The sequence below is a fragment of the Budorcas taxicolor genome, chromosome 5 (genome assembly GCF_023091745.1).
Source record: "Budorcas taxicolor isolate Tak-1 chromosome 5, Takin1.1, whole genome shotgun sequence".
Classification (NCBI taxonomy): Eukaryota; Metazoa; Chordata; class Mammalia; order Artiodactyla; family Bovidae; genus Budorcas; species Budorcas taxicolor.
Window position 1 is genome coordinate 16,845,592 of NC_068914.1, and position 17,116 is coordinate 16,862,707.

Sequence of the window (17,116 nt, forward strand, 5' to 3'; positions counted from 1 at the left end):
GCATTCCCTCTGCTCCCTGATTAGCAACTGTCTGAATCGGCCCTTTGGACCATAGACGGCTGAATGAAGCCTATTTTCCATAAACAAGAAATGGGGACCCAGAAAGGATTTGTACACGGGAGACCCACACGGTCTTGCCTGGTTTCAACAAAACTGTATACCTCTTAAAGATCTATTATGAAAAAGGAAAAGGTATAATAAGGAAGCACATTTAGGGTGTTCTCTGCAGAGATACTTAGAACTGAACTTTATATATAGACAGATGATTCCAGTGGCTTATGACTTTGCCATCATCTGTTTCTTTTCTTTCTCTTTTTCTCTGCTATTCTGCATTAAGAATATGAGATACAATAACATAATTTTAGTGTTGGAAGGGTTAAAGAAATCATACAGACTATAAGGGCCATTCTTCTAAGCTGCTGTTGCTTCGTCATGAAGTTGTGTCCAACTTTTTTGCAGCCCCATTTCCTTTACCATGGGAAATGGTGCCATTTCCCTCACCAGGGGATCTTCGTGACCCAGGGATCAAACCCGTCTCCTGCATTGGCAGGCGGATTCTTTACCACTGAGCTAGTTGGAAAGCCTGCCCTTCTTCTATAGCTAAGAACAATAAAGAACAAAAAGGCTAGATGATATTCCTAAGGTCCATCCATGTTGTCCCAAATGGCAAGATGTCATTCTTTTTTATGGAATATGCTATTGTACATATATGCCACCTCTTTATCCATTCACCTATCTGTGGACACGTAGGTTACTCTGATATCTTGGCTATTGTAAATAATGCTACAATTAACATAAGGGTGCATGTATCATCTCAAATTAGTGTTTCTATTTTCTTCAAAAAAAAATTCCTGGAAGTAGGACTGCTTAATCATATTATAGTAGTTCTATTTTTAATTTTTTTGAGGAATCTCCATACTGGTTTCCATAGTTGCTATACCAATTTACATTCCCACCTTTTCTTCACATTCTCCGCAACACTGTTATTTCCTTTTTGGTAATAGCCATTCTGACAAGTATAAGTGATATCTCATTGTAGTGTGATTTGCATTTTTCTGATGATCAGTGATGTTGAGCATCTTTTCATGTGTCCCTTGGCTATCTGTATGTGTTCTTTGGGGAAACATCTATTTAGGTCTTTTGCCCAATTTTTAATCAGGTTGTTTGTTTATTTGATGTTGAATTGTATGAGTTCTTTAAATAATTTGGATATTAACCTCTTATCAGATAAATCATTTGCAAATATCTTCTCCTACTCAATAGGGTGCCTTTTCATTTTGTTGATAGTTTCCTTTGTTGTGCAAAAGCTTTTTAGTTTGAAGTGGTCCCATTGTTTATTTTGCTTTTGTTTACCTTCTCTGAGGATACATATCCAAAAAATATTGGTAAGACCTATGTCAAAAGTGTACTGCCAATGTTTTCTTTTGGTTATTTGGGGTCTTTTGTGTTTCCATATGAAGTTTAGAATTATTTGTTCTAGTTCTGTTAAAAAAAAAAAAATGCCACTGGTATTTTGATAGGGATTGCACTGAATTTGTAGATTACCTTGGGGAGTATGATCATTTTAACAAGATTAATTCTTCCAATCCATGAGCATGGTGTATCTTTCCATTTGTTCATGTCATCCTGAATTTATTAAAGTCTTATAGTTTTCTAAGTATTTACCTCCTTGGTTAGATTTCTTTTAGGTACTTTATTATTTTTGATACAATTATAAATGAGATTATTTTCTTTATTTCTCTTCTTGATAGTTCATTGTTAGTTTATAGAAACACAATAGTGTTTGCTTTTTTTTTTGGCTGCACCATGTGACTTCTGGAATCTTAGTTCCCCACCAAGGATCAAACCCACCCCAACCCCCCCACCCCCACTGCAGTGGAAGTGCAGGGTCCTGACCATTAGACTGCTAGGGAATTCCTGCAACAGATTTCTAGATATTAATTTTATACCCTGAAACTTTACTGAATTCATTTATTAGTTCTTTTTTAAAAATTATTTATTTTTGGCTGTGCTGTACACAGGGTTTCTCTAGTTGTGTCCAGTGAGGACTACTTCTCTTGTGGTGCATGGGCTTCTCATTGTGGTGGCTTCTCTTGCTGTGGGGCACAGACTCTAGAGTGTGAGGGCTTCAGAAGCTGTGCTTCCTGGGCTCTAGAGGGCTGGCAGCACAGGGGTTGCAGCACAGGGGTTTAGCTGCCCCGTGGCATGTGGAATCTTCCCAGACCAGGGATCGAAGCTGTGTTCCCTGCACTGACAGGCAGACTCTCAACCACTGAAACACCTGGGAAGTCTAGAATCATAAATTTAGTAGTTTGATAAATCCAGCTGTTGGGTCCTTCCAAGTGGCAATATAAATTAACTTAGTGAAATCAACTATATATTTCACTGTGAACCTAAGGTGAATTAGTGTTTGTACAACTGAACCTCTCTCTCTCTGTAGAACTATGTAAAAAACAGTTAAGTGAAGTTATTACTAGGCTTAAATGATAAAATTTGTGAAAACAGTTAGAATTATAAACTTTTTAAAAAATATATGGTATTATTGGTTTTGGGCTTCCCTGGTGGCTCAGAAGGTAAAGAATCTGCCTGCAATGTGGGAGACCTGGATTTGAACCCTGGATCAGGAAAATCCCCTGGAGAAGGAAATGGCAACCCTCTCCAGTATTCTGGCCTGGAAAATCCCATGGAGAGAGAAGCCTGATGGGCCACAGTCCGTGGGGTCACAAAGAGTCAGACATGGCTGAGCACCTGACACACATTATTGGTCTTATGTTAAATATGTCCACTACAAATTGGCACTTGCCAAGAGGCCTGGCATGCTGCAGTCCATGGGGTTGCAAAAGAGTCAGACATGACTTAGCAATGATTGAAGAATAATAACAATAACAACAAAGAGCACTGATAGTGACGAACAACAACAAGGGCTTTCACCATCGGTTGAAGCCTATGAGGCTGCAGCTGTTGACCTTCAACACCCACTGAGGGAGTTCAGGGTGGAGTGAGGCTCTCTGTGAGCCAGAGAATCTGGTGGAACAGGGCTTTAGATAGTTAGGTATTTTCAGGAACTGATTTCATCATCCCAATTCTTGCATCTCTTCGTATCTAGAAAAGCACTAAATCATTAAATGACGATATCTGCTCCTCGTGACTAGTAGAAATCTTTTGTAAAGTAAGCGCTGATTGCAATGAACTCCCTCTTCAACTCTTTGGAATAGTTTCTCAGAGTTATCTGAGGCGCTGTCTCCCAGGCTGCAGTCCTCATTTTGACTCAAATAAAACTTAATTTGCAACTCTCAAGTTGTGCATCTTTTTTTGTCTACAAATAGTAGAACAACCTATATAACTTTTGTTGAGTCTGGTTCTTTTAAAATCTGTTTATGAAGATAATTAAACTCTCATAAATGTCAAAAGCATTTGGGCTAAATAAAAAGTCATCCACATCCTTCATCTATTCATTCTGAGAATTAAATATTTTACGTTGTTTTGTAAAAATAAAATCCTGTCCTAATTTAGTGCCCTAGCATTTTTTCCTTTTTTAAGAATAATTCTTTTCATGGTGCTGCTTTGAAAGTAACTTCATTAATCCTTGACTTTTGGCCCTCTTTAATTTCTGGATGGTGTAAAGTGAAATATAATCCTAAAGTACAGAGAGTAAAGTGCAGCAGAAGAATTATAGATGTTGGAATCTCAGATTTGAAAACAGTTCCTGCAAATCTCAAATTCTACCACAGGAGACACCTTGAATGTATGGGCACATTACTGAATATACCCTTATCTCATTCACCTTACCTTTAATACAGAGATTCTAATAACTCACAAGGAGGCTGAGAAGATTCAATGAAGATATAGAAAAATGCTTTCCTTGGTAGTTTTTCTTGCTTTTTCTAAAATCTACAGTCTTAAAAACTAAAGTCTAAAGTCATACAAATTTCCATGAGAAAATTTCCAGTCAAGACTTTAAACCCCAAGAGAACAAAAATGACTTGTTCCACTGAGGGCAACAAGGAGAAAAAGAGCATAAATTATATAAACCAATTCCTGTTCCTAGGTATTTCTGTATAACAGACTTCCTTGACAATCTGAAGAAGGTATGGATTCCCCCCTTAGACCTATTTCCTGAAAAAATTTAAACAATTTTTACATAAAAATTTTAGATACAACACATTTGTTGCATTGAAAAATTATTTCCTTCATATTAACCGTTATGGACTGAATTGTGATCTCCCCAAATTTGTACTTTTGAAACTCTAATTCCCCAATGTGCTTATCTGGAGATAGGGTCACTCAGAGGTAATTAAGGTTAAAGGAAAAGATAAAGTTAATCTGATAATCGGTTGTGCTAATCTGACAGCACAACAGCTATATATGAAGAGTAAGAGCTTTCCCCATACCTTCACTAGGTGGAAACACAGTGAGAAGGTGGCCATCTGCCAGCTAGGATCAGAGTTCTGATCAGAACTTAACCATGCTGACACCCTGATCTGGGAATTCTAGCCTCCAAAACTGTGAGAAAATAAATTTTTGTTGTTTAAGTTACAGTATTTTGTTATGGTAGACTACAAGTGAAAGACTAGTACACTGCCATATTTTTAAAATAAATGTTAACAAAAATTGAAGCATTTTTCCTCATTTTAAATAAATAAGTCATTTTTTTAAGAAATAAAAATTTACAAATTAAAACAGAAAATAAACTTTAATTCTATATAAAAGGACATTTCAATTATAAGACTGGTATTGTTTGGCTTGAATAAAAAGTCACTTAATGGCTTGGTTTTGGAACATGCTAACTTGAATATTACCTTTGATATCTAAAAAGGTTGTGCCTTTCTGTTTCGGTGAAAAGAAGCTGTAAAAACTCAGCGACTCTGGGAAAGGTATGTGGTAACACAGCTCTCATAGTTCACTTCGCCAGATAATGCTTGGCTAAGCATGTGTAAGGAACCTAAGATTTCTTCTAAGACTCTTAGAATTGAATTTATATCACTTTCTGTTTTGATGCAGTATCAACAGTGAAACGACTGGAAATCCAAGTTCCAATTTTAAGGTTTCTGAGTGGAAGTAATCTTCAAGAGCTCTAAGTTTTTTCTAATTCTTACAGAGAAACTGATAAACCTTTCCATTCATGACTAGCCTAGAGAGAAACTTTCTCCAGCAGCTGAAAAAATCACAAGGTTGTCTACTTCTTTCTATTTCAGAGCTACAGCTTGGTTAAAAGGGTTCATGAGTTTTCTACCAAGTACAAAATAATGACTGTAAGGTCTTGAACTGGAAGATTATGCTCACTCATAAAGGCCCAAATATCCCCCAAGTTAATCAAGACATAACTAAAACCACTCCCTTGTAATAAACTTTCTCTTCTCTTAAAAAGCAAAACTCCTATCCAAAGTTTAATCTAGCAAAGGAGAATTTATATTTTTATTCTTTTTCTCACAAAATCCTGTTCTCAAAATACTGACTACTTCTGTGGTAGCAGGCAAGGCCTCTTTTAGGGACGGTGGAAGTCTTCAATGCCAATGAAAAAAACCAATGCATTATTGCAATGGATCAAGCTCCTTTCTTCTCTGAGGTCATAAAAGCATGCATGTTGCTAAGTCTGGAAGATGTGCCATCTGTTCACAGAGTACCAAGATCTTTCTTAGAGAAAAAAAAAAAAAAAATCCTGGTAGGTATTTTGGAAAAGAAATTTAACACTGTTTCAAAGATGGTGATAGCCATTAGCATTAACTGCTTTTCTAATTTCCATAAGAGATCACATATAAGGGATTTTTCTTTGTATCAACATGTATATTAACAGACACAATTGGAAACTAACTCCTTAAAACAATATCAGTAGTTTAACCACATCACATTCTGGAGGGAAATAACACAGTCTCCTATTTCCTCAAAACTTACTTCAAAATATTGATATAAATGATAGCAATCCTAGAATGGATGACATCATCTGAATTGTGATATAAATTTACTCTGCTCCATACTAACCCAGTTTAAATACTGTCAGCACAGAAAGTTTAAACATCTTTCCAAGTTCATATGGTTGTTTTTCTTAGCAATGTGAAAGTCAATTTTATAAAAGCCTTCAAAAAGACTTTTGTGATGCAACAAGTTCAACCATATTTTGGTACTTCAAACTGAAACTCCTACTTACCAAAAAAAAGTTCAAACTGTAGGATATATTTTTAAAATGGCAAAATAAGGTGTTTCAGCTTTCCCAACCTCACATCTAGGTTGGTGAGGAATATGCTCACATTAAAACACTGAGGTTTTCTGTTTCTATCATTTTTTGTGATTTTATTACTTGTGTTTCCTTTTTGTTGTTAGGTTTTTAAAAGCTAGAAGGAAAGACAGTGGTGGGGTATGTTTATGCCCTCAATATAAATGATGACAATAAATATAGAATTTCCAACTGTATATGAATAGCCATTAATAATTAAACATGATTTTAAAAAATCCACCCTTTCCCACAAAATTATTTTAAAAGTAATGTGAAAATTTCTGGAATATATAAAGAATGCATACAAATCAATACTAAGACAGTCAATTATTTTAAACAGGCAAAAAGTTTGGCACTTCATTGAAGAATATATTTTAATGGTTAATGAGTACATTAAAAGATGCCGAATATCTTGATTGTCAGTGAAATGCAAATTAAAACCTCCATGAAATAATACTACAAATCCACTAGAATGTCTATTATCAAGAAGTGTGACTATACCAAGTGTTGGGGAGGATACAGGGAGACTGGAAAACTTAAATACTGCTGGTAGGAATGCAAAGTGGGACAGCCACTTTGGAAAACAATTTTGCAGTTTCTTAAAAAGTTAAGTACATGATGAAAGAAACTGAAGACCACACAAGCAGTTGTACAGATAAGCTGTGTTCTTAGACTGGAAGAATCAACATTGTTAAAATGACCATATTACCCAAGGCAACGTACAAATTCAATGCAATCCCTGTCAAATTACCAGTGACATTTTTCACAGAACTGGAAGAAAAAAGTTTTTCATTTGTAGGGAAATACAAAAACTCTGAATAGCCAAAAACAATCTTGAGAAAGAAGAATGGAGCCAGAAGACTCAAGCTCCCTGAATTCAGACTATACTACAAAGTCACAGTCATCAAAACAGTATAGTACTGGCACAAAAAGAGACATATAGATCAAGGGAACAGGATAGCAGGCACAGAAATAAACCCACATACTTAACGGTCAATTTATCTATGACAAAGGAGGCAAGAATACAATGGAGAAAAGACAGTCTCTTCAATAAGTGGTGCTGGGAAAACTGGGCAACTACATGTAAAAGAGTAAAATTAGAACATTCTCTAACATGATATACAAAATTAAACTCAAAATGGATGAAAGACCCAAATATAAGATCAGATACTATAAAACTCCTGGAGGAAAATTTAGGCAGAATACTCTTTGACATAAATCACAGCAATATTTTTTTGGATCCACCTCCTGGAGTACTAAAAACAAAAATAAACAAATGGGACCTAATTAAACTTAAAATTTTGCACAGCAAAGGAAATCATGAACAAAACAAAAAAGACAATGTACAAAATGGGAGAAAATATCTGCAAACAAACTGGCCAAAATGGGCTCAATTTCCATAATATGCAAACAGCTTGCATACCTCAATACAAAAAAAACCCCCACGCAATAAAAAAAGATGGGCAGAAGACCTAAATAGGCATTTCTCCAAAGAAGACATACAGATGGCCAAGACGCACATAGAAAGATGTTCAACATCACTAATTATTAGAGAAATGCAAATGAAAACTACAATGAGGTACCACCTCACGCTACAAATAATAAATGCTGGAGTGGGTGTAGAGAAGAGAACCTCCTATACTCCTATACTGTTAGTGCAAATGTAAATTGGTGCATCGGTGATGGAGAACATTAAGGTGGTTCCTTAAAAAAGTAAAATAGAGTTTCCATAAGTTCCAGCAATCCTACTCCTGAGCGTATATAAGGGAAAAATGAAAACTCTAATTTGAAAAGATACATGCACCCCAACGTTCACTGCAGCACTGTTCACAGTAGCCAAGACGTGGAAGCAACCTAAATATTCATCAACAGATGAGTCGATAAAGACGTGGTGTATATGTATATATACACATACACACATAATGGAATGTTACTCAGCCATAAAAAGTTTAAACAATGCCATTTGTAGTAACATGGATGGGTCTAGAGATTATTGTACTAAGTGAACTAAGTCAGACCAAGACAAATACTGTATGATACCATTTATATGTGGAGTCTAAAAAATGCAAATGAACTTATTTACACAATAGAAATGAACTCACAGACATAGAAAACACACTTGCACCCAAGGGGAAAGAGGGGGAAGGATAAATTGGGAATTTGCAATTAAGAGATACAAACTACCATATATAAAACACATAAAAAACCTAGGACCTATTGAATAGCACAGGGAACTATATTCAATATCTATAATAACAAATAATAGCAAAATCTGAAAATAATATACATATGTATGTATAACTGAATCACTTTGCTGTACACATGGAACAGTATAAATCAACTATACTTCAATAGAGAAATTAAGCATATACTTACCATATGACCCAGACATCCCACTCCTAATATCTACTCAAGAGATATAAAGACATAAGCAAATGTTGATAGCAGTATTACTCGTAATAGTCCAAAATGGAAAACAATCCAAATGTTTTTCATTTGGTGAATGAAAAACTAAATGTGCATTTCGTTTATTTCCATATATTAGAATTCTACTCAACAATAAAAACAAAGAACTTCAAACCATGCTACAATATGGGTAAACTGCAAAAGCATTAGGATATGTAAAAGAGGTTAGATGTAAAAGACTACATATTGAATGAGTCCATTTATATGACATTTAAAAAAAGGTTTAACTACAGAGAGACAAAGCAGATTAGCGTTTGCCTCAGATTAGTGTTTGCCTAAACCTTAGGGTCGGAGCAGGGACTGGTTGCAAAACAGGAACAGGAGAACATTTTGGGGTAAGGAAATAGTCTAAAGCTGGATTGTTATTATGCTTGCATGATGTTACATGAATTTTATGGTACATAAAATACATATAAATAAAGCTTTTTCAAAAGTAATGGGACAAAAAACAAAAAAACTAGGGCATATATCTAGTTACTTAGGTTAAGAATTTATATATATTATCTATATTTGGATTAAACAGATGATTGTTTATTATTAACCAAGAATTTTGATAACTGTTCATTGCTAAAATTAATTGCCCTCAAACAATTTTTGTAAGGAAATTTTATATTTTTTATTAACTACAAAACAACATTTCTTTCTATCACAGCTCTCAATACAAGGCTAATTAAGTAGCATTACATTTCTGGATAGAGAAATGAAGGCAGCTAGGGAAGACTATTTTTCTTGCTCTTATTCAACTTACCTACAGTGAAGACATGTCCTGGCTTACTGCATTTAAAACTGTCAGGACAACTCTGGTTGTCCTCGATGTATTCTCAAAAGTATCCTGGGTTGGGTGATAAATTATATAGTCAACCTGTCTATAGCAGAATTGTTCTCATCCTTCAGTTCAGTTCAGTTCAATTCAGTTCAGTCGCTCAGTCGTGTCCGACTCTTTGCGACCCCATGAATCACAGCACGCCAGGCCTCCCTGTCCATCACCAACTCCCAGAGTTCACTCAGACTCGCGTCCATCGAGTCAGTGATGCCATCCAGCCATCTCATCCTCAGTCGTCCCCTTCTTCTCCTGCCCCCAATCCCTCCCAGCATCAGAGTCTTTTCCAATGAGTCAACTCTTTGCATGAGGTGGCCAAAGTACTGGAGTTTTTTCATTACTATGAAGGGGAACCCCTGAAAGTTTTGAAAGCCTTTAAATAGGCTATAAACCATGCAGTCATAAAAATTTCATTTTTATGAAATTTTACAAAGGAGGAGGAGAGACAAAGCAAATTAGTGTTTGCCTCAGATTAGTGTTTGCCTAAACCTTAGGGTCGGAGCAGGGACTGGTTGCAAAACAGGAACAGGAGAACATTTTGGGGTAAGGAAATAGTCTAAAGCTGGATTGTTATTATGCTTGCATGATGATACATGAATTTTATGGTACATAAAATACAGTCATTTTACAAAGGAGGATCTGGGGCATAGAGAAATTAAAATGAGAAGCCCTAAATCACATTGCTTTGATTAAGGTTTTAACACTACCACACACACCACTCTTTATACAATAAGAGTTTTTGTTGGATAAGTACATTTTTCTCTTGGAGGTAGTAATTATTACTATCTCCATTTCACATATAAGGCAGGAGGTGTTAAGAAGGCAATTATTTTGTCTAAGATTAAACCATGGCTTAAAAGTGAAAATTGGGATGCAAATCTTTATTACAAAGCTAAACACAACCTCTAAGCATAATGCCTCTCATCAAAGGGACCGTGGGCCTGGGTATAGGGATGTGCGTGCGCGTGTGCACAGTGTGGCCAAAGCAGTTCTTGAGCTGAGGTTCATGAGACCAGGGTTGAGAGAGCCTGTATCACTAAGAAATTATATGTAACATTGCCTATGTGTATGTAAAATTTTCTTCTAGAGAGAGAATGTAAAGCTTTTACCAGATCCTCAAAAGTATTTATGACACAAGAAAAATTGAGAACCTTCTAGACTGCTTTGGTAGGGAGGTTAAACATTTAAGATACTCTATATTTTACAACAGCTAGCATAGTCATAACTAGAACATTTTGTCAAACAACAAAATTAATAGGCAATTACTGAGAGGCAGTATATATTTTATATATATATATATATAATATTGTTTGTGTGTGTGTGCTCAGTCTTGTCCGACTCTTTGAGACCCTCTGGACTATAGTCCACCAGGTATATAATGTAGTATTTTGGATTTTGCACTTTTTTTTTAAAAAAAGAGGATCAAGCCCTCATTTGATATATTAATAGAACATGACCCAGTAGCCATGACAGTAGTGAAGAATGAATGATGGGAGAGATGCTTACTACTGGTGGCTAAATTCTGCTGAAGTAGCTGTGCGTTAAACAGAGTTTTCTTATATGCTATACCAGCCTAAAGTAAGATTAATTTAGAAGTACTAAATAAGAAAGGTACATAAATTGAGAGTAGAAAGGACAACAAATTTCATTAAATCAAATAATTTTCTGCTTCTGTTTCTTGATAAGTAATACAAGTTGATTTTCTTAAGAAGGACAATAGTATTCGGAGGGATTTTGGGAGCAACTCTTTTTTCCAAAAGTATGTATCATTTTACCTTTGTAAAAATATTGTCTTCAATCCCTCATACAACATAGAGGCAACATACTAGCATTTATATCCTGGGATAACATTCAGCCAGACACACCAGTACAACTTTCCTATTGTTAAATCATTGAAAGACATGGAAACTGACCCCAGTGTTCTTGCCTGGAGAATCCCCATGGATAGAGGAGCCTGGTGGGCTACAGTCCAGGGACTGCAAAGTCAGACATGACTGCGCAACTAAGCACAGCACGTAGCACATACAGATTGGCACACAGGATAATGATAACTGTATTACATGATATAATTAATAATAAAAATTTCAATATAAAATCACTAGTTCAAATTATTTGCCACTGAATATCATAATAAAACTGGTACAAGAGTCCTGCTGGAATGTGACTTAGTTATCACTGAATATATATAACTTAATGAATATATATTTATTGATACTGACACCAAATATTTAACAATTTTAGACAATGTTATTAAAACAAGAAGTTTCTAAGTGAAATGCTTCAGCAAAAGCTGAGAGGATTCATCACTATGAACAATATGTTTATACTGGAGAAATTCTCTCTTTATTGAAACTCTCCAATTGTTTTGATTCTGGCCTATTTTTTAAGAAAAATAAATTTGTATGTCGATCTGAGAGTGGGAAACAGTGAGAAAGGAAAATTAAAAAAAAGCACTGGACATTAAAAAAATGTGCCATAACTCACCATCAGAGGGCACAACGGTACTGCAATAAACAGCTCCCAAATTAGGCCAAGAAGAGAGCCTCTGGTGTACCTAGAAAACACAAAAAGACACATCCATTGTCAGGGCACACAACAGATGTTATATGCATATGGGTATGAATATAATAAATACTAGCTTTAAAATCATTTAAATAATATGTATCCTTTAGTGGAAGAGTTTAAAAATCCAGATAAAGGAAAAGTCTCTCAAACTCTTTTCATCTTAAGATGTTAGTGATACATTTTGGTCTATTTCCAGATTTCATACAAACACATTTATACACACACACACCCCCATACAAACTGTTTTTTTTCATCTAGTTTTTTAAACACTTAGTACTGGTTTTAAGCACTGTCAAGTCTAAACAAAACTTTGTTTCTTATTCCTCTTACTAGTTTTTAGACCTGGATTTCCTTTATGTCTTTTACTAGGTCTAAGACAGTTATTAAACAGCTATATCACTACTCTACTGTTATTGGGTAGACATCTAGTCTTTCTGTTTACTCTCCTTTCTTCATTTTAATTTGGTCAGGCAACTTCACTTCTGGAATCTTTAATCGTTATCATCTTCTGAATATTAGAGGGAACTCACACTAATATCCACCTTTACTACTTCCTCAAAGAGTAGTGTCACTGTAGATTTAGGTTTAGAATTTAGGCTCTCACAATTAAACTAAGTTTCAGAAAGATTATTGAATACGTTTCTGACTTGCTAAATGCTTAATTTATTCCCTTGTACCTTTTAATTTCCTAGCCTCAAAAAGTATTAAAGGAGGAAGAAAAGAACACATTAACGGACTAAAACCCAACATATTAGCCTCAGAGCCAGATATTATATTCCACTCCAAGAATCCAAACAAAAATAATTTAGGACTCTAAGTCAATGCATACCTAACAAGACTATGGTGTATAACAGACATCTTTCAAGTTAGTATCATAAATTCCTACCTCTTACCAGCTTAAGAAAGCATGCAGAATGCAAGACTGTTTTCTAAAAATGAAAAAAACCACTTAAATCACTTGAGACTTTACGGCTGATCATTACACATTAATGTTTTGATGCCGTCATTGAGAATCTTTAAGTTAATATACATAACAACTTTAGTGTAGACTGCCACTTTCAGATTTTTTTTGGTCTCAAAATATTTAGTTAAACTCAATTATACTCAGAGATCCAAGAAGGCACTGGTTAAATACAGGTGTGCTGGGAAATCCTACAATCCTAATCCTTTGCTTCAACACTTTTAATGGGGACCAAAGAATCCTTAGCTCCATAAAGATGTTTTGAAAAAGAAGATGAGTCCAAACTCATTCTACAAATGAGAAAACTGAGACTCAGAGAGGGAAAGGGACTTACAAAGAGCCACATATCAGAATCAGGATTAGAACCCAGGCCTCAATACTGCTAACCATCTTTTACAAAAAATACAGAGGGCCTGGATCTCGTCCTCTGTAGGTCTCAACTGGCTCAACTGTAGCTTTAGGATGCTTTGTTGTTGTGCAGTATCTAAGTTGTATCCAACTTTGTGACCCCATGGACTGCAGCACGCCAGGCTTCCCTGTCCTTCACTCTCTCCTGGAGTTTGCTCAAGTTCATGTCCATTGAGTCGGTGATCCATTTCATCCTCTGCTGCAGCTCTTCTCTCCTCCTGCCCTCACTCTCTCCTAGCATCAGGGTCTTTTCCAATGAGTCGGCTCTTTGCATCAGGGGGCCAAGATATTGGAGCTTCGGCTTCAGCATCAGTCCTTCCAATGAATATTCAGGATTGATTTCCTTTAGCATTGACAGATTTGATCTCCTTGCTGTCCAAGGGACTCAAGAGTCTTCTCCAGCACCACAATTCGAAAGTATCAATTCTTATGATGCTTAGCTATGGTTTAACAAGATGCTTTTATTTAAAATGTTGGTTAACTTATTTAGTTAGACCAGAAAAAGCAAGCCTATGATATAAAATTCAAAAGTCTATTAAGTAAAAAATTAATTATTTTACACAAAATATTGGTCTTCCTCCCATCTTTGTGGTCCAGCTGCTCAGTTCTCCTCTCCAGAGAACTCGTCCATGGCCTCTATTTTCTCAGGTTTAAATCTTTGATTCATTAGGAATTAATTTTGTTAAATCCGGAGAGTCTATCAGACACTATTATATATATACGTAAGTGTGTGCATATATGTCTAAGCATTTGTGGAGATTTTTAAAAATGCAAATGGTAGCATGCTATAGTCCCATTAGTCATTTGTCCCTTCAATACATTATAATAATAATAATGTTGTCTGTCAATAGACACGTGATACTTGATTCTCCCTGGTGACTCAGATGGGAAAGAACCTGACTGCAATGCAGGAGACCCGGGTCAATCCCTGGGTCAGAAGATCCCCTGGAGGAGGCATGGCAACCCACTCTAGTATTCTTGCCTGGAGAATCCCATGGAGTCAGACACAACCGAAGCAACTAAACATGAGCATGATACTTGAATGAATATCCTTACATGTGGGCACAGACATCTGAGAACAAAATACTTCAAGAGAGAGTGCTAGGTTAAAGATACATGCTCTTCAACTTTTGAAAGCTATTATCAAATTGTTTTTCAAGGGGGTTATATGAATTCACATACCTATCAAATATACTCTAATTCACTAAATGAGTATGTGGTCTCTATGCCCTCCTAAACAATGGACTATTATCAAACTTTGTTATGTTGCCAATATTGCAGGTGAACAGTATTTCACCACAACTGTAATTTACATTTTTTTGTATTGAGTGATAATTTATACATATTTTAATCTAAGAGTTAGTTGAATTTGTTTTCCTATGCACAAAGTATTTACATCTTTTCCCAGTTTTTGAATCTCAATCTTGGTCTCAAATATTATTTTGTAGAAAGTCTTTAAGTATTAAGAAAATTACCTCTTGGTCAACCAAAAACCCCTTGGTTATAAAAATTTCCTTGTTTTTATTTTTACTTTGTTAATGGTGTTTTTGTAAGAACACAATTTTCATGTTTTAAGAGTCAAACTTTTCAATCTTTTCTGTGTGGTTTAAGGGGCCTGTGTCATGTATCTTACCAGGTTTCCCTACTTTGAGAATATTATAAAATTCTTCCATGGCCTCTATTTTCTCAGGTTTAAATCTTTGATTCATTAGGAATTAATTTTAGTCAGTTAAGAAGTAGCAATCCAACTCACCTCTAATGAAAACTGTCATTTTCCCTTTCATTTCTTGATTGGCTGAACTTCATCTTATAGGGTAGGACTCATGAGAGCTGAATTCCCTACATGTTGGCATGTTAAAAAGTGTTTGTCTTTGCCTTTATACTGAATGACTATTGTACCAACTATACTTTGTATGCACCAGCTATACTTTTGTTCTAGGACCTTTGTAATAGCTAGATCTCTACTTAGCATACTGTTTCTCCAGATAACTCCCCCCAACTCCACGTTTTTCTTTTATTGACTTTTTTTTTTTTTTTTACTGGAGTGTAACTGCTTTACACTGTTGTGTTAGTTTCTGTAGTACAATGAAGTGAATCAGCTGTATGTATATATGTATCCCCTCTGTCTTGAACCTCCCTCCCACCCCACTATTTCACACCTCCAGGACATCACAAAGTACCAAGCTGAGTTCCCTGTGCTATACAGCAGGTTTCCAATAGCTATCTATTTTACACATGGTAGTGTATATATGTCAATCTTACTCTCTCAATTCATCTTGGATTTGTTTATTTTAAATGACGTATTTGGACAGCTTGTTAAAAAACTGGAGTTTCACTACTTTACATCATTTCTGTCCTGCACCCTTCCAGCTTTTGTTAGTTATATCATTACTACATTGTCAAAGTTTTAAATATTCATACTCTGCTGTGCAAAATCTAATCTTCACATTTGTTTTAGTCTTAATTTTATACATCAGTGGACTCTATGTATACTACCAGTACTTTAGATGTTATTTTCCCTTTCATTTCTTGGTTGGCTGAACTTCATCTTCTAGAGGCAGGACTCATGAGAGCTAAACTCTAAATGTTGGCATGTTAAAAAATGTTTGTCTTTGCCTTTATACTGAATGATTATTTGGACTGGCACAAGATTCCTAAATTAATCTTTCTTTGAGGACTTCATTGGTAAAGTGTGAGTGTTCACTGCTACTTTGGAGAAGTCTGAGGGCAGCCATTATTTTGGAGAATCAAGCTCTTTCAGCTTTGTTGGAGATCTGCAACCATCCTACAGGCATCTTCTCTTGAAGTCTTCTCACACATTTATTTGACCTTCCCTAGATCTGAAGTCAGAGAAGGCAATGGTACCCTACTCCAGTACTCTTGCCTGGAAAATCCCATGGACGGAGGAGCCTGGTGGGCTACAGTCCACAGGGTTGCTAAGAGTCAGACATGACTGAGCGACTTCACTTTCACTTTTCACTTCCATGCATTGGAGAAGGAAATGGCAACCCGCTCCAGTGTTCTTGCCTGGAGAACCCCAGGGATGGGGGAGCCTGGTGGGCTGCCGTCTATGGGGTCGCAGAGAGTCAGACACGACTGAAGCAACTTAGCAGCAGCAGCAGCAGCAGCAGATCTGCAGTCGTTCTTCATATATTGTGCTTTGGGATTGCAGAGATCTCGCTGGTTGTACTGAAGATGGAGTTTCGTATTCTCCTTCCCCCAAGAGAGGGAGAAACTGCTGCCCTTTATTGGGCTATCATTTATTCAAGAGGTAACTTTTTAATATGAACTTTTTCAAACTTACACAGAAGTAGAAAACATAGTATGGTGAATTTCTTCCATTCACCCATCACCTGCTTCTGTATTTACCAAAATTTTGTCAAACCTGGTTCATCTATATCCACCCAGTTTTTTCCACAGAGTGTCTTTAAGGAAATTCCAAACATCATACTCCTTTACCTGAAAATATTTCAGTATACATCTTCTAGGCCATTTTAAAACAGGAAGTCCTCTATTTTAAAGATTATCAACAATAATAAATAATGTGTTTGTGAGGCAGAGAACTAAATAAAAGCATGGCTGTTTATCCACCTGCTTTTGTAAATGAAGTTTTACTAGAACACAACCAAACTCATTTATTTACTTACTATCTAGAGCTCACTGACCCACTTTGACACAACAACAG

The 17,116-nt window shown here is 35.9% G+C and overlaps 1 protein-coding gene across 2 annotated transcripts in view; it reads right to left on the reverse strand.

Moving 5' to 3' along the window:
- The window catches only part of MCU (mitochondrial calcium uniporter), a 105,708-nt gene that overhangs the window by 33,630 nt on the left and 54,962 nt on the right, over positions 1-17,116 (reverse strand). For both annotated transcript variants that reach the window (XM_052639573.1, XM_052639572.1), the window contains exon 2: positions 11,982-12,051. In XM_052639573.1, coding sequence (XP_052495533.1) covers positions 11,982-12,051 — 70 coding nt within the window. The remainder of the gene's footprint in view (positions 1-11,981; positions 12,052-17,116) is intronic.